Genomic DNA, 24437 nt, shown 5'->3' with positions numbered 1-24437 from the left:
CCATTTTGGTTTCAGAGTCCATATGATTATGCTTCAGTTGCCTTAGGAGCTTGATCTTTCCCTGCTAACAGTAGGGAGAATGCGAGTGCTTCATTCTGCATCCAGCTTCCAAAAAACTAGTTCTTCTTGTATATCGGGGCCATGGTGACCAGAAGCAGTCTCTACACTTGACCTAGCCATAGAGAGGTCTGAAATCTTTTTCTTTCAATAAACCAATTATTTTTCCTATGTCATTTGATAAAGAGTATTTAGCCTAGTGTCTTGAGCAGATTGAGAGTAATTGTGTTGAATTAAATGTTTTCAAATACTGCTTTTCTTCACTTTAAGTTTTTGTCCAAATGTTGTTTGATGCCACTGTAAACCCAAAAGTCCTCTTCTAAATTATGAGGCATGTAATTCACAATTTCATGTAGTAGCTTCTAAAGAAATTGAGAAACTGAGTAGACCCATGTTTAATAAATATATATTAAAAGTTGTACACATCTGTTCTGCAAGCAGAAAACATGTTCAATCCATTTAGAATAAAGGATACCTTTAACGGCAAATCTTCCACGCTTATAGTTAGAGACCAAGAATGAACATTTCTTTAGGGGAAGGAATGCAAGTAAAATAAATCAAGGGTTTTGCTAGCCAGTTCAAAATTTGGTTGTCTCCCGGAGCCAGGATAAAGAAAGCAATGTGCTGTTTTTCCTTGGTTTCTCAACTGCAAATTTGGGGACTTAACATTTCTTCCTCACAGGAATGCTGAGATGTGATGATACATCTTCCAAGCATGTATCACTTCTAAAATCCTAGGTCTGGATAGCATTTCCTCCAGATACTTATTTCTAAATATATGTAAACTTCTCCAATAATTTTTTGCCACATGAGGCAGTTTAGGTAGTTGGATGTCTTGACTTTGATTCTGTGTAAGCTTTTAACAATCAAATGAAAACAAGTAACAAACCTTTTGATAACTCTCTCTGCTACGTGGTAGCAACATACCAAAATGTGACACATAATAGCCAAAAGAAGGTATTTCTTTGGCATTTTCACAAAATATTTGTGTTCTGTAGAAGTCTGAAAAGACTTCATGTTCCACAGCCAGCTGTCCTCCTGTCCTAAGATGAATAAGTGGTGGGGGTTTTTTTTGCCATTAGAGTTCTTTGTCTTATCTCGAGTTACTAAAGGTCATGACATTTAATCCAATACTTGAAAATCCCCAGGCCACAAATCATTGTGCAGTAGGCATGGGACAAGGCTGGAGCACATCACCCTATGACGTAAATAAGTCGGTAAGAAACACCTGGACTATCTTTGTACCGATGTCCGTATGTGCTGCAAAGACTGGAAGGTGTTTCCCAGGATGTGTAGCTTCTCTCCTCCAATGGGAAGGACGTACAATTCCACCTTGGTCCCAAATGTGGCAAAATGTGTGACTCAGTAAGACCCCAGAAGATGGGCAAGATGTTTCACCTGGCAATCAATGAGCATTTTCAGTTCTTTGTGTCTGAGTCCTGGGACTCTCCAGCCCCTGACCCGAGTCCCAGGGGACACTGAGAGGAAGATTTAAAAATGCACATGTGGCTACAAGGAGGGTCCTAGCCCTCCAAGTGATTAACTGAAGCTCTGAAACATGAGATTTTCTTGTAATGTTTATCTTAAAGTCATGGGAAAGGGGAGGCCAATCCTGTTCTCCCCAAAAGCCATTGAGGGATGGTGACTGAGGCAACTGATAGAGCCACAGATCCTATGGTTTCGAATGGTTTCTAAGTACTCGCTGCAGTCTGAATGGGAGACAAATATTGAAGGAGGATATTGGGAAAAATTTCTTCATGGAAAGAATTATCAAGCATTGGAATAGGCTGCCCAGGGAAGTGGTTGAGGCACCATCCCTGGAGATATCCAAAAGATGAGTTGCAATGGTGCTCAGGAATATGGTTTAGTGTTGGGGTTTTTTTCAGTTTTTTTGGTCAGAGTGAGGTTGATGGTTGGACTAGATGATCTTAAAAGTCCCTTCCAAGCTAGGTGATTCTGTGATTCTGAGGTTTGCCACTTGTCGAAAACTGCTGGTCCATAGGAGCTCAGGTTTTGGATAGCAGGTTTTGGATAGCACTTTGGATGAAGTGCCAAGATGAAGTCAGCCAGGGTGGCGCTTTTTCTGCTTTTAAAACTTTAAAGCTCAGACCTAGTTTGTCACAGCGTTTGCAGTTTTGTTTTCCCTTTTCTTAAGTACACTCCCATCCTTCCGTGCGTACGGACCATGGCCATGACCTGACCCTACATAAGGAAGGCCACCTGCTTTCCGGGCAGCTCACCACAGCACACACCTAGCCGGGGATGCTTGCAACAAGTCCATCCCAGAGCGAGCTTTGCAGATTTTTCGCAGATTTCTGATATTTTTTTTGTCCCCCTTGGTCTCTGTTGGAACTGCCTGCTGGCCCACCCACCCCCTTAACGCTGTGCCGTGATGCTCTTGCAGGCCAATCTGCCCCTGCTGCAGCGGGAGCTGCTGCACTGTGCCAGGCTAGCCAAGCAGAACCCAGCCCAGTACCTCGCCCAGCACGAACAGCTGCTTCTGGATGCCAGCACCACCTCACCTGTTGACTCCTCAGAGCTGCTTCTCGATGTGAACGAAAACGGGAAGAGGCGAACTCCAGACAGGTGAGCACCACCGCGCCGTTGGCAGCCCCCTCCGACCTGACCCCAAGTGATGGGGGAGCATGCGGGTTGGGTGCCCCTGGGGGGTGGAACTGGGGTGGTGTTCCCCATCGTTGGTGTTCCTCCCATCATTGCTATGGTCATAATCTACATAGAAATAATCCCGGCCAGCTGGTACCATGCTATGTGGTGCGTCCTTTTCCTGTGCAGCGTAAAGCGATGAGGAGCAGAATCACTCCAGCTCCATATGCATGTCCTTCAAGTTTGAGGTTTTTTTCGATCAAACATTAGAAAATTAAGGAAGTGTGGGATAGATGAGAGGGCAGTGAGGTGGGCTGAGGCCTGATTGTGTGACAGGACTCAGAGGGTTCTAATTAATGGAGCGGGGTCAAGTTGGAGGCCTGTGACTAGTGGTGTCCATCAGGGGTCAATACTCAGCCCAGTCCTGTTCAGCATATTCATAAATGACCTGGATGAGGGGACAGAGTGTATTCTCAGCAAGTTTGCTGATGATACCAAATTAGGAGGGCTGGCTGACATCCCAGAGGGCTGTGCCGCCATCCAGCGCGACCTGAACAGCCTGGAGAGCTGGGCAGAGAAGAACCTAATGAGGTTCAACAAGGACAAATGTAGGGTCCTGCACCTGGGGAGGAAGAAACCCAGGCACTAATACAGGTTAGGGATGGATCTTCTGGGAAGCAGTACTGAGGAGAAAGATCTGGGAGTCCTGGTAGACAGCACACATTCCATGCGCCAGCAATGTGCTCTTGTGGCCAAGAGGGCCAAGGGAATCCTGGGCTGCGAAGGGAAGAGTGTGGCCAGGAGGTGGAGGGAGGTCATTCTCCCCCTCTGCTCTGCACTGGGGAGGCCACAACTGGAATCCTGCGTCCAGTTCTGGGCTCCCAGTTCAAGAGAGACAGGGAACTGCTGGAGAGAGTCCAGTGTAGGACAACAGAGATGATTAAGGGATTGGAGCACCTCCCTTGTGAGGAAAGGCTGAGAGAGCTGGGGCTCTTGAGCCTGGAGAAGAGAAGGCTGAGGGGAGACCTTATTTATGTTTATAAGTATCTAAAGGGTGAGTTGAAGGATGTTGGAGCCGGACTCTTTTCAGTGGTTTCCAGCGATAAGACAAGGGACAACGGGCTCAAACTGGAACATGGGAAGTTCCATTCAAATATGAGAAAAAACATCTTTATGGTGAGGGTGGCAGAGCCCTGGAAGAGGCTGCCCAGGGAGGGTGTGGAGTCCCCTTCTCTGGAGATTTTCAAGCCCCGCCTGGATGCCATCCTGAGTGATGTGCTCTGGGCAACCCTGCTTTGGCAGGAGAGTTGGACTGGATGATCTCTAGAGGTCTGTTCCAACTCTGACAATTCCGTGATTCGGTGAAACAGTAAATACGGGGAAAGTGGCTAGGCATTCATATTGGGAAGTAAGAGGCAAGCTCCAAAAAGCAGTCAGGGCTTTGACTCCTGCTGTGTCATGTCTCCATATCCATATATCCAAAATGCGTATATCCAGTATACCCGATAGGGTATTTCTTCCAAACAGGAGAAATGTTCACTGAAATCTGTTTTGTTGTTGAGCTGAGATAGAGTCCGTGCAGAAACAGGACGAGCAAGTGCAAAATACCCTAGCTTTAGGGATAATTTTCAAGAGGAAATGGGCACAAACTTCAATATAAGAAGTTCCACCTCAACATGAGGAGGAACTTCTTTACTGTGAGAGTGGTAGAGCACTGGAACAAGCTGCCCAGGGAGGTGGTAGAGTCTCCTTCTCTGGAGACATTCAAAACCCGCCTGGACAAGATCCTGTGCAACCTGCTCTAGGTAGACCCACTCCGGTGGGAGGGTTGGACTTGATGATCTCCAGAGGTCCCTTCCAACCCCATATGATTCTATGATTATATATGGAACATTTTTCTCTTTTCTTATTTGAATAAAGTTCTTTGTTTAGTGTTACAAGAAAAGGATTCTTGTGGTTATTTACTTTTAACTGTCTTCCTGTGATAATGTTAGAAATTCAGCTAGCATATAAATATGGTATTTAGGAGGCCCAAATACTGGATTTTTCTTAGTTTTGTTTGCTAAGGATTTTATAGTGTGGAAAACTTTTATGATACTGTTCTGTCAAATGCCACTACCTGCATGCACAAGGCATGGCAAGTCTTCCAGATACCTTATAAATGAAAAAGATGAAGATTTGCAAAGTGAAGAAGGCTTGCAAGTTTGTACAGGTGACGTTTTTGTGTAGGGACAGGACATGATAGCACAAAGCCTATGGACAAAACGAAGTCTGAAAGTTCATGAGGCCGGTAGACAGAAACTCAACACCAGATATTTTAGTGTATATGACAGATTATCATGGTGTAGACGCAAGATATTGAAATTGTCTGTGTAGTAAAAATTCTAAGCTACTGATAGCGAGAAGTGACCAGCAAAAATTAAAAATAATGTGGCCATTAGATAGAAGAAAATGTGAAAGTATTTGAAATTGGCTTGCATTACATTGTGTTTCAGGGAAATACCTACAGAGCAGCAAGATAATAATGATCAAGAAGCCTTTTTCCATGTATCCTATTTTCATCATTTTTTCCTGACAATTATGCCAAACTGAAAGAGCCATTGGTGTTAACACAAACCTGCTCACTGTAACCAAGAAAGATGATTAATTTTCAGACATCTTCCATGTAGGCTCTTACTCCGTGCAAAGAGATAACATTTCCAAAGCTGAAATTTAGCTCCCTGGGGCAGTTCTGCTGCATATCCTCGGTCTTTGCAGAGCGGTGTACCAAAACATCTGTAAAAAAAGGCCTCTTAAAAATCTTGTGCATCTTGTGAATAACTTAAATACCAGCGTGTTGTAGTCCAACGTCAGTAGCAGACATGGTATTTTTTCCTACAAGCTGATAGACACACGTTGAATTATCTCATAAGCCCGCGAGGTCTTGCTTGGTGGGATTGTAGAGGAGAGGGATGTGCCTTCTCCTGGTACCCCTGGCTCATTTTTATTCCCTGCTTGCAGAGAGCGGTGTTACTCCTGTCTCCCAGAGGGTCACAAAGGAAAAATGGACAATAAAGTATCTCCTCTGTTTTTCTTCCTTAGTGTTCTGGAATAATACTCCCCCTCTTTGAGCCCCGGTTTGCTGGATTTCAGTTATTTTGTACTAAGTGTGGTCTCACCCATGATAGGTTCGGTCATGCTTGCATGGGAGGAGTGGGGCAGGTACAGACTGGTACGAGCCATGAGTAATTAAAAGACTCCATATTAGTCTTACAGCAAAAAGGACACAGAAGTAGCCCATAAGGGGACCACAGATCAGACGAATATTGGATTTTAAAGTCAGCTTTAATGTTTTAATTAAAACTGAGGCCTAGACCTAGAGGGATTTAAGTCTGGTTTATGATTATTTTTTTTTTCTCAGTGTTTCTTTTTAGTTAAAATACATAGGTGCTCTTGAAACTCAGAAGTGTCTCTGCTTGTGAGCAAGTGCCTTTACCTTCCCAACTGAAGTCTCTCTTGGGCTCGGTCCAGCTCGGGGAACCTTTGGTTCCTCTCCAGTCAGTGATGCAGCTTCTGGGGTGAGGTGTAGACAGTTTGACTTCCCGAGCTGTGGGTAAAACCTGCATTTGCATTCCTGGGGCTCGGGGATGGGCTGTAATGCAGGATGTCCCACTGGCCTGCCCACTCCAAGGCACCAAAGCTTTCACCAGGCAGCCTGTGTCAATGGCTGCTTGGAGTTAGGCTCCTCAGCTCTGGGGAAGTGGCATTTCAGAAAAGCTCATCCTTTCTTGTTACCCAGAAAAGCTGTGGATGCCCTATCCCTGGAAGTGTCCAAGACCAGGCTGGATGGGGCTTTGAGCAACCTGCTCTGGTGGGAGGTGTCCCCGTCCATGGCAGGGGGGTTGGAACTCAATGATCTTTAAGGTCCCTTCCAACTCTAACCATTCTGTGATGCAGCTGTTTTTTGCGGTATAGAATAACTCTGTCACTGGTTAGTCACACCTGTTTCTCCATTGACTGTGATTAAAGGTATACATTAAAAAATAAACCCTTAACAGTAGTTTTGGCTGAACCACGTTCAGCAGAGTTGTCTCATACACCGAAGAATGTTTGTACTACAGATGTAGTAAAAAGAACAAGATCCTGTTGGAAAGATTCTTTAATTTACTGAATAGGAGTTTGCCTACCTTTTAATTTGGGTAATGAAAGTAAATCAACTGCAGAGTCAGAGCATGCCTAGACTGAGTGAGTATTGAAACCAAATACTTGTCTGGTTTTATACTCTTTACGCTATTAATTATTTTAACTGTTTACGGAGGAACATCAGGAAACATCTGGAAATAAATATACATTCTGTTTAGATATCTAAGTAGTTTTCAAATGTACTAATAGAAATAAAGAAGATACAAGACATCCTTTTAAGAGGAGCGCTGTGACTCTGTTGCTATAATATGGAAAAAAATTACTAAAAGACAATGTATTTCCAAGGGAACTAAATGCAGTTGGAATAATTTTGCTTGGATGTGTGTCTCTCACTGAAGTAAATTGTGGTGTCTTTTTCACTTACCGAGGGATATGAGGTACATATGTACATATCCACACACACACATATAGTCTATAATGTGTATGTAATATATATATATATATATATGCATCATATAGATGTGTGCATATGATACATACACGCGTGTATTAGAAATATATATATATACATACATTCTTCCACATTGACGTTTTTCTTTTGGGCAGAGATAACTGCATACTGTTGATTCCAATAGAGGTAAAATACAGTAAGGGGTTAGGCAAAGGAAATGGAACGTGTGTGTTTGTGTGTTGCACATAACCACATCCACCTTGTGATTTTTTTTTATTAAAGAAAATTCACATACAGTAATTTTTTTCTGCTTATAATTTCAGAACCTTTTTTGCATATGCATTTTCCAATTCCGGTTATTTATCTGCCTATCCAAATCTACTGTATGTGAGGTTTTATAGAGCAATCTGACAGCAGAGCTTTGTGTTTTACTGAATGTTTTCTTGGTGCATATGGTCTGACACGGATGAGCAGCCACGGTGAGATTTTGGAGTCTATTAAAGTAGCTCATTAAAAAGATCAATCTGTTTCTGTAATAACACTGGGAACCATCAGTCACTGCAAGAGAGAAAAACTGACACCTGAGGAGACAACACATTTTGGTAATTTGTTCATGACATGTCATGAACAAAGTGTTCACTATATTTTGTTTACAACTTTTGGAGTTTACATGCTACTGTAGTAAAGCAAAGGAACTTGGACCAATGTGAGTTTTTATTTTAGGGAATAAATGCTTAGTTATAAATAACATGATTTTAAATACATTAAGCAGAAATGATTTTTTTTTCTTCGATATTATGACAGCTTCCTACAAAGTGAATATAGGGCTTTTTTAAGAAAAAAAATTTCATTAGGATATTTCCAGAAAACAAAAGTGGCCATGACTGTTTTGTGCCTTTAGATAGTGTGGCTGTTCTTGCTGTACCGTTGGCACCCCTGGTGATAAATTCATGTTGAAGGTAACTGGAAACAGGGACCGACTTTGATATTCTGTCAGGCAAAGCTTTTTATTTTAAAGAGTTCCTCCACATCTCAATAAGGTGAAGGATGCTCACAGCTCTTATAATGACGCCTCTTATAAGACATGAATAATTATGAGGAATTTAAAACAAATTTTCTTAATATAATAAGGAAATATTAATCGTTTCTGTAATGCAGTATTATAAACAAAATATGCATTTTATTCCAACAAAGCATTATGACATCTTTGGTCATCAAGATTTTGTTGGTGGAAGTCCAATTTAAATCACAGCATCTTGCACAAATAACAGATGAACAGCTTTGGCTCCTTCTTGCAAGCTGACTTCAGTTCTTTGAAATCAGCGTAATACTCGATCAGGTGAAACTTAATTTTCCAGCCAAGACAATTTTGCACGGTCAGATTTCCTACCCAGGAAATTATCCATAAATTGCAATAACTTACAACTGAAATGGAAACTTATGAACAACATAAAGTGCGTTAAACGGGTACAGACTAATGACTAGTATCTATTCTGCTGTCTTTAATCTGAGTAAATCATGACTCCAAGTAAAATGGAGTTTATGCAGAAGGACCCCATCTTTATCATATTGCCAATTTTTCAGATGATGGTGCCAACCACCAGGCATGTGAAGGAAAATGTGACCAAACAAGAGCAAGAAAAAGAAAAACGAGAAAATGTGTCAGTTAAGCTTTCCTACACATTTAATGTTACATCCTCTCTACAGCCTGTTGGTGCTTTGCAAAATCAGATGGATCAGATAGAAATCAGATTAAATCAGATGAAAGTTGTGGGGGTTTTGGATTTGGAACTAGCACTCAGATGGATATGCCAATTGCTATGAAACCGGAGCGCTTCCTCAGGCTCCTGGGAAATGCTGATGTCCCAAGGGGGATGAGACCTGGGAGAATGACTAGGACTGAAATCAGAAGAAGAATAGTAGGTTGAGTTCAGGGCATTTTAATTATGCCCTCTTCAATAGTCAACTGTCTGTCTTGTATTACTATATTCAGTATATTCAGATACGGTAAGTTTGCCAGTGATTCCCATTCTGAAAAGACTTTGAAAATCGTTACAGTTTTATGTACTTCATATGGTCAAAAACACTAAATGAGTGTATGTACAGTCTCATTCTGGTATTTCGCTAAGTTGTTCATTTGGCCAGTGCAGAAAATAAAACAACAAATTATAGAATTAAGATTTCAACACCCAGGAAAGACCCGACGGCCATTACCCAGTATAATAGCAAAAATAGGAATTTAATTTCAGTAAATGTGTTTTCAATGGTAATGTTAATTTCTATGTTAGTTAAACTCAGGGTTCTAGATACAAATGGATATGCTGCTGTGACGTCCAAGCTAATGCAGTTCATTCCAGTTCAGTTAATTAAGTATAAAGCACTCCTTTAAAAAACACAGAAGTACCTGTAAAGTAAGGTGCAAATATGCATATTGATATGAAAATATATGATTTTAACAGATAGTTTGGAAAGCTTTGCTTTTCCTACACTGAATGATGAAAAAAAAGTCAACAAAGTTATTTAATTATTTATAGTTCTGATTTTTCCCCCCATCTTTGTTAGAGATCATTCTAACTGTAAAGCTAAAGAACTTTGGCAAATGAATAGCTTGGCTTGTACATACAGGAAAGTCCCTATTTTGCTTGCATAGCAGTAGTTTTATGATTGAAAGACCTTGATAAAGAGTTTGAGTAGACACGTGCAAAGGAAACGCACACCAGCAACTAAATACCAAACTTGTCTCAGAGAGCTGTCAAAATCATCATTACCCATTGGGAGTTATTGCAAGCAGTTCCATCAGGCCAAAAGTCATTAAAAATGTATGATGGTCCTCGGGTTTTCCTGATTAGGAGTTTTCACAGCCATTCTGTTTTTGCGTTGGAACAATGTACATAGTTCACTTTAACAAAGTATGTCTTACATATATATATATTTCCACCCAAAATTAGAACAGCTGTCCTGCTGTTTTGGTGAAAGATTCTCCCCTCTTTGCGGAGTTACGGTATAATAAAATAAATACAATATTGGCAAAGATTTGGTTTCATCCTTCCTCTCATTGACATTAAAGGAGAACCTATTGTGGGGGGGAGCAATTAATATATTGAGTGTTTCTCTGCAGATAGTCCCTCGAGTTTGGTTAGTTGGGCGGGCTGGTGAAGGGCAGTTGGTTTTAACAAGAAAATATCAAATTTACCACCTGTCAAAGTGACAAAAAGTTGTGTTATTATTAGAAGAAGATATTATGCCATCCATAAATCACAGAGGAGAAAGTTATCTTTTAAAAAAGGCTAGAATATATCAGCTGTTTAATAGAGGGATTTGGAAGGAGGGATGCAACCTCAAAAATTTGCAGTATTTATCTATTAACCTTTCTGTGTAAAGCAAATATTTTGTAGGTTTTGTTTATTCCAGTGGTAAAAAAACTCTATACTTCAGTGAAATGAAGCTTCACTAAAAGGATTTGAAGTACTCTAACCTTTCTCTTTTTTTTGTATTTTAATGGAAAATTAATTCAGTGTGAATTCCAGGTTCTCTGGTAGAGGTGCAAAGTAGAGGCTTCTTTTTAAGTAGCTGATTATGAATTGAATTGAGTATCTATAATGTAAAAAAACCACCCTTCTCCCTGATAACTCTTCAAAGTTGCCAGAGCATAAAACTCCTGTCTAAGAGTAGCGGAGGGGGAAAAGTTGATCGCTGAGAACTGGAGTCTAACCACATCTTCCTGCAAAAATTAATGACAGACACAGCAGACACTACCACCTGAAGCCCAGGTGGTAGAAGGTAGCATTTCTCATCATCCTGAGTAATCCTTGCCCAATGTCTTAGTGTGACGCTGGTCTTGGTGGGAATTCATCCTGGCATTACATATAACCCACCTGCAGCACACTGACACGCACTACCTTAAGACTATATGCTGTCCTCTTGGAAAAAAACCCATGTTCTTTAACTGTGATTATCCCCTAATCACTATATACTATAGCACTACTTAAAAGTGGGACTTTCTCAACCTCTAGCTTCATGTCTCAGTTGATTGTTTCAGTTCTGCAATTAATTATGTGTGCATCCATCCCATCAGCAGGTTATTTCAGTGAATGCTGCTCGCTCTCCAGCCCAGCTCTTGAAGCCTCTCCATCAGAAGTCTCACCCTGCTACTGTTTCTCAAGTTACAGGGATAGTTAGACAAGGAGAATGTGTCCTTTGTGTATTTTGAAGGAGCAGTGTTACGAAATGTTCTGCAAAGGGGAAGAACAAGTTCCTGAAGCTGCACGTGTAGGTGGGGGTGCATGTTCCTGAGCAGCTCTGCTCACTGAGGGAATTAAAAGTTCCTTTCCTTTGTCTTTCAGAACCAAAGAAAATGGCTTTGACAGAGAGCCTTTGCACTCAGAGCATCCAAGCAAGCGGCCCTGCACTATTAGCCCAGGCCAGCGGTACAGTCCAAATAATGGCTTATCTTATCAGCCCAATGGTCTGCCTCATCCCACCCCACCTCCACCTCAGCATTATCGTTTGGATGATATGGCCATTGCCCACCACTACAGGGACTCATACAGACACCCCAATCACAGGGACCTCAGGGACAGAAACAGACCTATGGGTAAGGCATATTGATTTTCTGCATTGTTGTTTTTTTTATTTTCCAGGTTTCTTTTTCCCTTGTAATTACGTTCTGTATCGTGAAAAGGTTTTGGTTTTTCTTTTGCTGATTAAATGTATCTGCCATTCAGATGTAGCCTTTGTAGCTGTTTGTCCATCTGGCTCCTTCTAATGGCCTTATTTCAGGTTTATATTTGTAAAAGTACGTTGGATCGTGTCTTTGCTACACTACAGCCAGAGGATCAGATGGAGGAGGAACCAACCCATGCTTTCCCAGCCGCGTGGGTGACGAGGACACTCAGGTGTCTGGCAGGCAACGATAGGTAGAGCCTTTTATTTTGCTTCCTAGTGCCACGTTTGTGGTGATAACAGCATCGATGCAGCTTGATGTCATCTGTGGCTAGAGGAAACTTCCTAGCCTTTGGAGAAGCGCGTGGTGTGTGATGCCCACAGAGGATGCCAACAGCAGAGGCACCACCCTTGGGTTGAACGGGATGTCCGATGCCTCTCGGGTTCGCCTGGCTTCCTTCCCATCCGCACTTACTGTTCTGCCCTGGTTTTAAACAAATCTTCACCAAAAGAGGAACGTTTACAAATACTCAGCATCTGTATAGAGGGAGGCTAAACAAAGAGCAAGTGTCGGTTCCTCTTGAGTGTTGATAATAAATACTGGCTTGGTTTTATCATATTGTCAGCTGCTCTGATGTATGTGCTACATTTTAACCACATGTTGTTTAAACATCTGTGAAGGGATGAACCCTTAACGACACTCTGTTGACATGGTAGTAATTACTGCATTTAGTGAAATAACATGGAGTTTATACTAATATTTTTTTCAACTCTCTGAAGTACAGCTAGTGTTCGATACATTGAGCTACCAAATGATTGTCTTGCTGACTTCTTCAAGGAGTGCAAATGAAAGATTATATATGGTATTATATGTTATAAATATATATTTTAAATATGTAAATATATATAAATATGGTATTATATGTTATAAATATATATATGACAACTGTATGTAATCAGAAAGGATTATGTCCATTTTTGAGAGGTCATCTTGCAACTTACAGAACTTGCAGAATTGAAGACATTAAATTGAATAAAATGGTAGCATCTTGTGTAGGGAACAGCGCTAAAGAGAACTTGGGGTGAAATTTTTAAGCATCCGTTTTTTTTTTGTGGTGGCATACCTGATAGTAGAGCAGGGTATGCTGTATTTGTTTGACAGGCTCTTTTTCCTTTCCTCACCCCCTCTGAGGACTCCCAATGTTTGTTGTAAACCTGATTTGCTCCTTTTTGGCAGGGTTGCATGGCACACGTCAAGAAGAAATGATTGATCACAGGCTAACAGACAGAGAATGGGCAGAAGAGTGGAAACATCTTGACCATGTAAGGGCTAAATGTACTTTTATGTATGATTGTCTGAAAGGAATACTTGTAAAATCAGAATTTAAAATTTTTCGTTTAAAACATATCTGAATCCCAGGATAAATTTTGAAAGTGTTGGTGATTAAATCAAGAGGGTTTGATGTTCCCCATTAAGTAGCTCATACCAGGCCTTGCTGTTAAATGCCAACGGCAGTATCCTCATTGTTACAGGCTACCAAAAGGGGAGGGGAACGGACTCTGCCCCATACACCCTGGATTTGGGACACATTGGTTCTTGTGTTTCTTAGCTCTTATAGCATTTGTTGGCATCGGTTTTGGACCAGGTCTCCTGGCCTCTGTGGTGCCATACGATACTAGTGATGGGACTACAGTCTGTTCAGTCTTTTGCTCCTTGTCTTGACGCTTTCCCCCAGTAATCAATCCATTTCTGTACTGTTTAGGATCACCAGTTAAACAGGAAGGGATTGTCATTCTTAAAACAAGACTAAAATTTTTCAGCAGCATTTGAGATAACAGGGAGAGACTCCCTCATTATTAAAACCCAGGCACTCAGCACAGAAGTGTTTTCTTTGTCTTTCTATCAGTTTACGAATAAGATGTTCTTTTTTTTGTTTGTTTCTCTGCTCCATCCGTCGCTGTGAATAGCTGTTAAACTGTATAATGGACATGGTGGAAAAAACTAGGCGATCTCTCACTGTACTACGGCGATGTCAAGAAGCAGACCGTGAGGAGCTTAATTACTGGATACGGCGGTACAGTGACGCGGAAGATTTAAAAAAAGGCGGTAACAGCAGCAGTAGTCATTCCAGACAGCAGAGTCCAGTGAATCCAGATCCAGTTACATTAGGTACAGTATCCTCTGTAAATTAAACAATTAAAAATTGTTTGCCGGTCCTCTTTCAGCTCAGCTAAGTGCTAGATGAAGTTCATGTTTGTTCATATTCTGGTTCTTCTTCCGTGAGAGCGATGCAATATTCCTCTCTACTGAATTGACTAACTCTCATGCCCTAATTCCTCATGTTTACATGCGGAATGGCTTGGGTTTGGGGGTAATGCTTGGTAATTTGCTTTCCATTCAGCAATGCCTGAGAGCAGTGGGGTGGGAGGACAGACTGCCATATAGGGATGGCGGAGCAGTGAGATGTGCACTGACTTTCCATCCCTTCCCCTTGCCTGCTTGGTTAAGGAGATCTGTAGGTGCTTCTGGATTGTTAGCACTGTGAAACTGGGGGCTTTCACCATCTCAAATCAGATGACTTAACTTGTAAGTTGTCTTTCTAAGGAAATGAAGTGAGATATAAAGATATGGGCACTTCTTAGTTGTACTTGGTTTCTGTATTAGAAAGAAGCAATATCTGGGATGCCCACAACCATGCACACATGGTCCTCCTAGGTCTGTGTCCACCACTGCAGCTCAGTGTGAGCTAGTTTGGGGACTGCTTGCTGCGTGGTTACACAGAGCTGCTCAGAGAGCAGCTCAAGCTGCAAAACTCACCTACAAGGACCAGACCAAGCAGTTGGACTTTCACCCCCTGCAGACCTTCACGGTCACACTTGCACGATACCTCATACAACTACTCCAAGATGACTCTGCTGTATAAAAGCAAGCTTTGATTTTGAGGGCTTTCTGTAATTTATTAATACATTGTCCTGCTTCTACCCCATCCCCTCACTTTTATGGCAGGTGTAGTAAAGAAACACATCTTGGTGGTGCCTTTTTATTGTTCTCTGCTCTTTTGAGGAGAACAGCAAACTATGATTGCTTGTCTGATATTTATCTGATAACTTGTCCGTATCATAGAATCATAGAATGATTCGAGTTGGAAGGGACCTTGAAGATCAACTAGTTCTACCCCTATGCCAGGGGCAGGGACACCTCCAAGTAGACCAGGTTGCTCAAAGCCCCATCCAACCTGGGGCTTTGAGCAGGTTGAACACCTGCTCAAACAGGTGAACACCTCCAGGGATGGGGTATCCACAACTTCTCTGGGCAGCCTGTTCCAGTGTCTCACCACCCCCACAGCAAAGAATTTCTTCCTAATATCTAATTTATCTATTTATTAATCTACCCCCTTCCAATCTAAAACCATTACCCCTCATCCTATTGCTCCACTCCCTGACAAAAGAGTCCCTCCCCATCTCTCCTTCAGGTACTAGAAGGGCTATAAGGTCTCCCCAGAGCCTTCTCTTCTCCAGGCTGAACAACCCCAGCTCTCTCAGCCTGTCTTCATAGGAGAGGTGCTCCAGCCCTCTGATTGTCTCTGTGACCCTCCGCTGGACTCGCTCCAGCAGGTTCATATTGAATGTCGTCTACTTACAACCATCATAAACTGTGGTCATTAGTAGAATTGAATGTGTGCATTATTTTGCAACTGTTTTATTTAAAGCTGTGTTTTCCTTTTGCCCTTAAGAATAACTTCTTAAATCTACTACTTAATTGCAAATAGAAAAGCAAAAAAACAAATCAAATGCCCTCTCCCTCTCGGTAAATCTCTAGAGTTCTTACTATAATATTTAGTGCCTCTTGATAACAAACATACTTTTTTTTTGTTCTGTTTGTTTGCATCAAATGATCTGAGCCAATAGCTCTATAAATTAGCTTCAGTCAGTGAAAGGAATGGTTATAGAAATGCTGTTCCCAACTTCACTAATAAGTCTAGTCCCTAGAGGAGCCCTTCTCAGAAAGAAGCATTCAGGTAATGGCTTGTAGGAATAATATTAAATGTAATGTAAAGAAAGACTCATAAATATGGCATCTGAAATGTTGATCACATCTGCAGCTTCGGGAAGAACACTTGTGAGGAAGCCCCTAGATCAAAAGCAGTGGCACCCGTCTCTAGTAAAGCTATGATGCAAAAAGAGCCAGAATGTGGTGCTTGTAAGGATAGCTAGTAGGGGGGGAAAAAAAAAGGAAATGGAGTTTTTATAATTTCCCCAAAGAAACTGGAACTCAAGTTATTCATCAAATCTTTAGAGATAATAGTACAATTCAAGAAAAATAGTCATAACCACAACAAGAACAACAAAAGATAAAATGGAGATGAAGCATACAATTAGATCTCTATATTATTGTTTTGTTTCAATATTTGTCAAGATGAATTTTTGGAAATGGCAAAGTCTTTTTGCTTAAAAAGACATTATATGGCACAGCTTTCATCACTGGACACACCAGTCACCTTTGAAGTACTCTGGGTACAACTGAACTGGTTGGAGTGAGCCTATTTCAATTTTAACATGTCCATTTTGGTTATTTGGCTTTAAAAACTACATCCCTAGACTCATGGATGTCAAACTTGGATTGCTTCAGTGATGGACCATCCATGTCAATCATAGATATTGACAAGACATGCTTTTATGTCTTGACATGGAAGGCAGAAAATACTTCGGAGTCTATGGGAAGGTAATCCTTAATTTCCTTAAATCTGGTAGCAATATAGTTAGCAAAATGCAAGATAACATTCAAGGATATAATTGAAGTGGTGTCTGTGAGCCTTCAGGTGCTGTTCTGCCTGGGTCTTTTTATTTTAATTTTGAGGTGAGGAGGAAGGGGTTGAAAAATTCCTCCAACATTTTAATTAAAGTGCCACAACATGTAAATATTGTTTTTTGCTGCAAGGATTCTAAATGTCAGTGATTCCCCTTTGTATTTTTTTTTGAGGAGGTAATCCACCCTTTATATCCATCTTGTCATCTCCACTAGCAAGAGGAAAAAATAAGGGGGCCATATGGCTACATTGTCTGTGCCTTTGTTTCTTTTTCTTTAAGATTAAAATATCATCACTGAAGTGATAAGTTCTCACTATAAACATTATGCCACAGTCTTCATAGATAGCTCTTGTTGGAGAACTCTGAGCCGAAATTTAGCATAGATAGTTTGAGTCCAAAAGAAATTGAAGAAAATTCTGGTCATTTCGAACAAGAACTTTTTTTTCTGCCAAAGATTTTTGTGCTTCTTTTAATTTGACATCCCTATAAATCATGTTGAGCTTGACAGTTCACAGTACCTGATCAATAGTTCTCTGTTGATATGTTTAATTAAGAAATCAAATGAAATATTTGATGATTCGTTTTAATGCAGTGTAATCCAATACACGCATTAGCCAGCTACAACAGGTTAGAAGCCCTCCTTATTGTCTGAGAGCGTGTTGAAGGTAAGATGGGTCCATTCTTTTCAGTCTGAATAATACATGTTTATGAAAGTCTAAAAATGACTCAGACTTTATATATATTCACTTGATGAACTGTGATGGCCTATGAAGTGAATAATACATCATCCGACTCCTCCATTTCTGCTGGAGAATTTCAGCAGCACACACTGCAGCGGGACTGCAACTTTCATCCTAATAGTGAATAATTACACATATCAGACATCGTATACTGAAATACACACAGTCGGATAAATTAAAGATGAGGGTTCTTCAGCATCGTGGGTTATAAACAAGATCTATAACCTTATTGAGTGCAGCTGTGGCTCTAGATAAGTGGTGCAGGCACACATCAGAAGGTCTGCAGCGAAGTTGATATTTTCTGTCTGTTGAATTTATCTGAATGGAAATCTTACAAAATAGAGTTTGAAATCTCAGGCTGAAGAGTGCCGATACCTGCAGGATTTGCCCCGGGAAGCCGGGATTCTCAGAACTGTATGAATTTCTTAATAAATTTTTAAATGTTAACCCTTTCTGAGCTAGTTTCTATTTTATCAAAGGCTGTTCGCCCTCGTACTTTCAGTCTTAGCCAGGGCATTCCTGCTGCTCTATGTCTGTTCATGCTGCGATGATAAAACCTTGCCTTTGCCACTGCCACGGCATTGCTGTGATATGGGTGATAGTCTCAACGTGAGCTAAAGGGAATGCTGTGAATGGCAGAGTAACACTTATAACTTGTAATTTTGGAATGTAAAGCCTGTGTAATACTGGCCACTGATGGTATTAAATATTGTTCTTAATCTGCTCGCTGCAGGGGAGGTTGGGGCTGGATCGTGGCCTACTGAATCGCATGCTGTTAGATGGGGTGACAGTTGCAGAAACATTGGGGGTTTTTATTCTCAGCATTTGGTTCTGACTTGATCTTGGTTGAGGATGATTCAGTAACACGGTACCTGTGTGGTTTTCCTTTTCTTCCTCTTTTAAAATGAGAAGACAACAGGTTTTTAAACTCGGTTTCACATGTCTTCAAGGAGTGTTGTAATAGCCACAAAAATGTATTAGAGGGGAAAAATGTACGTAAAAATACATGAAACCCCTGCCCTCCAATAAGGTTAGCAAGGCATTCCCATTCAGTATTGTGCTTCTTCAGGTCTGTATCTGTATGTCATTAACTGGAGTGGCACACTTCTGAGCTTGACTCTAGCAAACAAGGCAGTGAATATTTGATACTTGTTGCTCTGAGAAATTTTTTGTTTGTCTGTGTCCCACCAATGGTTCTACATTTATTATAGGGCAGAATGAAGCAAAACTTGCGTATGAAATATGAAAAGCCTATAAATACATATAAAAGCATATATATTTCATATGTGAAACAATCTGTAGTTCAGGTCTGGTTATGTGCAGCTTTTATTATTTTTGAGCCCTAATATTCACTGTGACAGATAGGATATTGTTAGTCACTGCCAGTATTTTCATAAATATAATAAATACTAAAAGATCCTCAAAAAAACCCAGCTGTTCATCTCAGTTTCTTAGTATTATAGGATTGGATGTCATTGTCCAGTGGTAAAAACTTCCAATCTTTTGTATTGTCAACTCATCTTCTGTTCCGTGTTTCCAAATATGGATTAGGGTTTTTGACAATTTTGAACACATCTTTTCCTTTTAAGTCATCTATTCTGTTTTCTTGGGTTTGGTCCTTATTATCGTGTGAGAGTTCATATCCTTTATTTGGTCCTAACTTTTCGTCTTGAGTTTCACTTCCCAGACCCATATTTATTTCTCCTCTTAAAACTCTCTACATCTCTTTCTTTCAGTACTTTCAGCGCCTATTCTTTTTATCTTAAACCCACCAAAAATAAGCAGTCTACAAGATCTTTCTACTCCTTAAACTCCAGAAACCTGGTTCATCAATTAACTGTTGATGATTCTTATGGTTGAATGTGTTCTTGAAATAAGTACACCCGAGCCCATATGGAACTCAGCACCATATTGTGACAATAGGATTTTTTTTGGCCAATGTTTTCTTTCTAATTAAAAAAAAAATTATCCAGGAGAGATTAAAAATAGTACTTTTTCTATATATTTTACGCAGTAATATATTATGTTGTTCCCTGCTGTTCAATAGAATGTGAGGGCTGAAACCAAGACCAATTTTTGTGTCTTTTCCTCATGTGTATTCTTATGTCCCAGCCCTTTCTTGCTGAAAAGTTTAATTTCACACTAAAATAGAAAATTCAAAAAACTTTTTTTAATGTAGAACTGTATTCTATTTTTTTTTAATTTAAGCTTTTCACAGACAAGTGCTGATTAATGTCACATATATGTGCTTTTTATTTTCCTCATTGGACTTTTTCATCTGGTTCAGTAGGAGCTGGACTGATTATCAACAAGTGCTTTCAAACCATGCCTTGCCATGAATTTCAAGTAAATTCAGTAGTGTATATCTCTTTATTCTGGCTAATATCATTGTTGCATTTTCACCATTAGCAAACCTTTTTTATTATGTCTGACATGTAAATTTTATTTTATCTTTTTCTGTATGAGCTGTCTTGTTGCTTCAAGTTATTCCTGATTTTGTCTGATTTCATTCCATTTCCTTCCAGGAAGAATTTACTTTGACTGCTAGGTGCTACAGTCATTCACTTAATATGCATTTTCCTCCTTATGGCTTTTTGCAGTTGGCTTTACATTTAATATTTTAGGGCCTTGGTTTGAGTTTGGTAGATGTCCAAGTTAAGATCCTTCTGTGTTTTAGTTTTAGCAAGCAAGTTTGGTGATTCTTAATCTGAAGGACACCTTATCTTAAAAATAACAGTAATATAAGACTTATATCCTCAGGTCATGTCGTGTTGTTTAGCCCCCGAAACAAGGTTGTTTTCATGGACTCATCACCACTGACTAAACAATAGCCATGTTAATAATATTTTTCTTGCTTGGAAAATATGGTTTTTATTATCTTCATAAGTGCTTCTTGTCTTTTTCTGTACGCCATTCCAAACTATGGGAAAGTCTCTCACAAGCTCTTGATTTAATTCTTCTTGCAGAGGATCTCATTCCTCATGTAAATAATTTGTGGTTGGAATAAGAGCTTGATTGATGCTTATGTTTTGGAAATTTTAACAATTAGCTGGCAATCTGGTCATTTATGTCATTGAATTCCATTTTTGGAAAGTCATGTGCACCAAAAAATCAGCTCCACATCTCTATTTTTTAATACTAAGTACCACAGTAAAGGGCTTAAATCAAGGTTATGATCCCCTTGCAGTGGCTGGTACCTTACAGGAAAACTCAACACAAAGTACAAGACATAGATGCGACAAGCCCCTTGTTTTGCCACATCTGGAGTCTGGTTGGGTATTGCAGGGAGAGAAAATATAGCCGGGTATTAGTTTTTTGTCTTTAGTTTTCAAGCAATGTTTTCTGCTGCTGCCTCTGTCCCTGGCACTGTGCCCGTAAGTCTAAAAGCCTCCAAGGGATGAGAGAAGTGTACACAACAATACTTGTCGTCTCCGGAATCATACGAGCCAAGTGATACGGAGAATTGTCCCCTTTTCAGCATCAGGTCTGAACCCCTCTATCAAATTGATTAAAGCGATGTAAATAGTTAGCTCTTTTGCAGAATCTTGCACACACACACACGCATCCCCCCATCATTTTCTGCTCGAGAGGTGTGAAATTCTGCCTACAAAAATCCATTTTATTTTCATCCTGTGCTTTTGCGGCGAGCAGAAGAGCTGGGGAAGGCCACTCAGCTGCCTGTCAGATGGGAGGATTTCAGTCCCCCCCATCCGTCAGTGTCTGTAGATCCACATGCTGGAAACTGCATCTGGGACTGGGATTCCCTCCCCTTTGCGTAGCTGAAACCACCCCTGTCATTTCCACCTTTGCTAGCTGTCTGCAATATTAAGCATCATCTTCTAAATGTATTTAGGTTTCTGTAGCCTGCTGTATATAAACAGCACAGTGGTGTAAAAAAGTTATTATTTGCAAAACCTAATGATTTTTCTTACAAATACTACTTTTTGACCGAGTTACCAAGTTACTTTAAGATGAAAACAATGAATCTATTTAGTAAAAGATAGTATTCAAAGAACAGCATGTGTGCTTCTGTTATGTTTCAAAGTCAGACATCAAACAGGATGTTCAATTTCTAGCAACATCTCTAAAAAGATGCAAACTTTATCCCTAATGTATAAAAATGACATTGTTTTGTTTTTACATTTGAATTCAATCACACAGGCAAGAGTAATCATGGCAGTGAACTTACCTCTATGTTGTTCGGGGAGGGGCTTTTGGTTTTATTTGCTGGTTTGGGTTTTTTTTTCCCCTAATTTCTCCTTTATTACTTTGAAAAATAGTTCATCGTTTTCTAAATTGTATTTGAAAAGAGCAGCTTTTCATCTGCTGAGAATCTGTTTGCTAAGTTTCAGGCCAAAGTGAATTTTCTTTCTGTATTGTCTGATCTTGTGTCTTTGAAGTCCGTGTGGAAGGGATCTTGCTGATTTCAGAGCTCTTAGACTCGGGCCCAGAGGTTAAACCCTTTAAAAAAAAAAGAGGAGGAGGGGGGGGAAAAAGAGCTGTCAAAAGGTGATTGAAATATACGGGTGAGTTACGAGCTTCAGCTCCAGCAAGGTTGTTTGGCAGCGTATGTATTTAGGGGCTTAACCCAAAGTTCAAGGTTCTGTTCTTCAAACTTGTGCGGCTACAGTTGCCAACGTGGGCTCAGATATAGGAAAGCCCAGCTCTGAACGTGTAGAAACACCCCTTTCTTTTTCTGCGGACAGCTTATTTGATCGCTGGAATGACATCTTGGCTTTTATCTCAGCTCGTCAGGAGCCGTTGTGTTTTGACGGAGCAGAAGTGCCAAGCGCCGGACTGTTGCCCTCTTTCTTCTTCCTTTTCATAAACACAATGACAAAGGAGGAAGCACGTCACTCCCTCAGCTGGTCTCACAAAGCCAGCCTTAAAAGCGTGGAAACTGTCATGTAGAGTTGACTTGAAATGCTGTAAAATAAAAAATAAAGCCAACTAGTCTCAGCTGGGCTCGAGATGAGACATTGGAGTCCTAAGCATTGATCTGTGTGAGATCCGTGAGCTACAGCCACGGCGCTCGCTTTATTTTGAGTCAAGAAAAAAACTACCCATGAGTTTTTGTCTTGATAAGTGAAGGGAAAAGGTATTTCTTTAAGCCTCGTTCTCAACGAGCAAGCGTTGCTTATGATGTGTTCTCTCTTTTTTTTCCCCCCTCCGCAACCCCTCCTCCTGCAGAATCGCATCGGGAATTCCTTCACAGGCCTGCGTCTGGATACGTGCCAGAGGAGATCTGGAAGAAAGCTGGTAAGAACTGTTTAAAAACACCAGCTTAGGCTTCTGGCAGCTGCGTGCAGTTGTTAATGCACTGATGTGAGGAATGAAAAAAAAAAAAAAATAAAGGAGGGGGAGGGGGGAGGAGGAGGAGGCCTTACGAGCAACAAGAAAAAATTGTGTTTAATAATCTTAAACTGGAACTGATCAGGACATGAAATAATCTTTATAATAGAAGCATCTGCTGCTATAGTTAGGGGGATATCAGTACTGCCATAAAGGACCCCTATTTTCTGGGGTTATAATGGTTTCAGGCTGAAACGTGATATGCTAAAGTTTCAGTCTGTTAGCAATTTAAAAAAAAAAAAAAAAAGATTGTGTGGGATTTTTTTGTTTTTTTAAGCTTTAAGGTTCTTACCTAGTTAAGGTCAGAATTCCCAATGGGGAGGAAAACCCAAAGTATACCTGTTAAAGAAAAATCTCCAGATATGCAGGGTGACCGTTCTTAATTTTAAAAAGATCTTGTGCTCCTCAGACCCCAGTGAAGTCTGGGCTCTGTGCTTGGAAAGTTTTCAGTGAAGGAAGCAAGGTGGCATCTCCGCAGCTGCTCTGGGTGGTTGCACAGGCATTGACAATGTCCTCCCCGAGCTCAAAAAGCGCCGTGGGCAGATGTTGTGGTTGTACAGAGTTTTCTTCAACATTGTAAAACTCTGCCTGAGCTTCCGGGTGAGGATCCTATTGCTGTGCTGGAGCTAAACCTTTGCTCTTTTGACATCAATATCTGAGTTTCCTTGTTTTCAAAGGGGCCAGGAGGTAGCTCTTGAACTCCAGCGACGTAGTTGAGCTTCTATATGTACACTCATACACCCCCCTCCCCCCTCTGGAACACCTGTATAACCATGAAGTCTACTGCTGAGCAGGAGTTAATGATTAATTGGCAAATATGCAGCAGTTTCGATGCTTTCGGATCAAATCGCCTGTAACTGCTTGCTGCTTTTTGGTGTATTTCAAACTAGATGCAGAACATATGTGTAAAAATGTTCTGCTGGCCTATATTTGCATCAGACAAGAAGGTGTGGTGTTTGTGTGACGTGGGTTTATCATGTGAGCTCTACATTTGTCAATACATTAATTGATATTTTTGAACTGTTGTGGTTTATATGAAAAAAAAAAACCCAAAATAATCTACAAATTTTTCTTCTTCCCAAGGAGAGTGTAGCCTTTTTAACTCAATGCTTTTGTGTACCCAAAAATATTTTTTGTCTTGTTTTGCCATATTTCTGTTAACAAATTAAATGAAAAACAAGAAAAAATATGCAGTCCCAGGGAATCCCAGTAAGAGGAGCATTATTGAGGTGAATTTCAGGAATTTTATTCTTCTTGCAAAATGTAGGTGTTGATGCCATATCAGGTGATTTATGACTCCTAGATGCAGTACCATAGACGAAAAAAGCTAGCAATACAAGTTAAAGGAAGCTTTTGGCCTGAGTTATGAAATTGGCTGTGCATTCACATTGCAGATATCCAGAAATGGTAGTGTAAAGGAGCTGTGACATGTCATCTTGTGAACATATATGTCATCAGTTCCTTTGAAACAAAGCTTTTTCCTTTGGCCCCATTTCTAGTCTCTTGTATTCATGCTGATGTGGGTTTAAATCCCTGCATTAACTGAACGTGCCTGTGAATTGGAGAATCTAAGAAGTCTGACTCTCTACAGGATGCACACCTGTATCTGTTACTAAGAGCAGTAAAACATCAGAAAGCAT

At 40.5% G+C, this 24437-nt stretch overlaps 1 protein-coding gene across 3 annotated transcripts in view; it reads left to right on the top strand.

The window, feature by feature from the left end:
• The window catches only part of RUNX1T1 (runt-related transcription factor 1; translocated to, 1 (cyclin D-related)), a 101105-nt gene that overhangs the window by 56313 nt on the left and 20355 nt on the right, over nt 1-24437 (top strand). For all 3 annotated transcript variants that reach the window (XM_014965384.1, XM_014965385.1, XM_014965386.1), the window contains exons 5-9: nt 2462-2643; nt 11578-11828; nt 13134-13219; nt 13865-14066; nt 22636-22704. In XM_014965384.1, coding sequence (XP_014820870.1) covers nt 2462-2643; nt 11578-11828; nt 13134-13219; nt 13865-14066; nt 22636-22704 — 790 coding nt within the window. The remainder of the gene's footprint in view (nt 1-2461; nt 2644-11577; nt 11829-13133; nt 13220-13864; nt 14067-22635; nt 22705-24437) is intronic.

The sequence above is a fragment of the Calidris pugnax genome, unplaced genomic scaffold (assembly GCF_001431845.1).
Source record: "Calidris pugnax isolate Ruff unplaced genomic scaffold, ASM143184v1 scaffold41, whole genome shotgun sequence".
In the NCBI taxonomy this organism is placed as follows: domain Eukaryota; kingdom Metazoa; phylum Chordata; class Aves; order Charadriiformes; family Scolopacidae; genus Calidris; species Calidris pugnax.
This window is presented reverse-complemented; position numbering and strand designations above follow the sequence as displayed.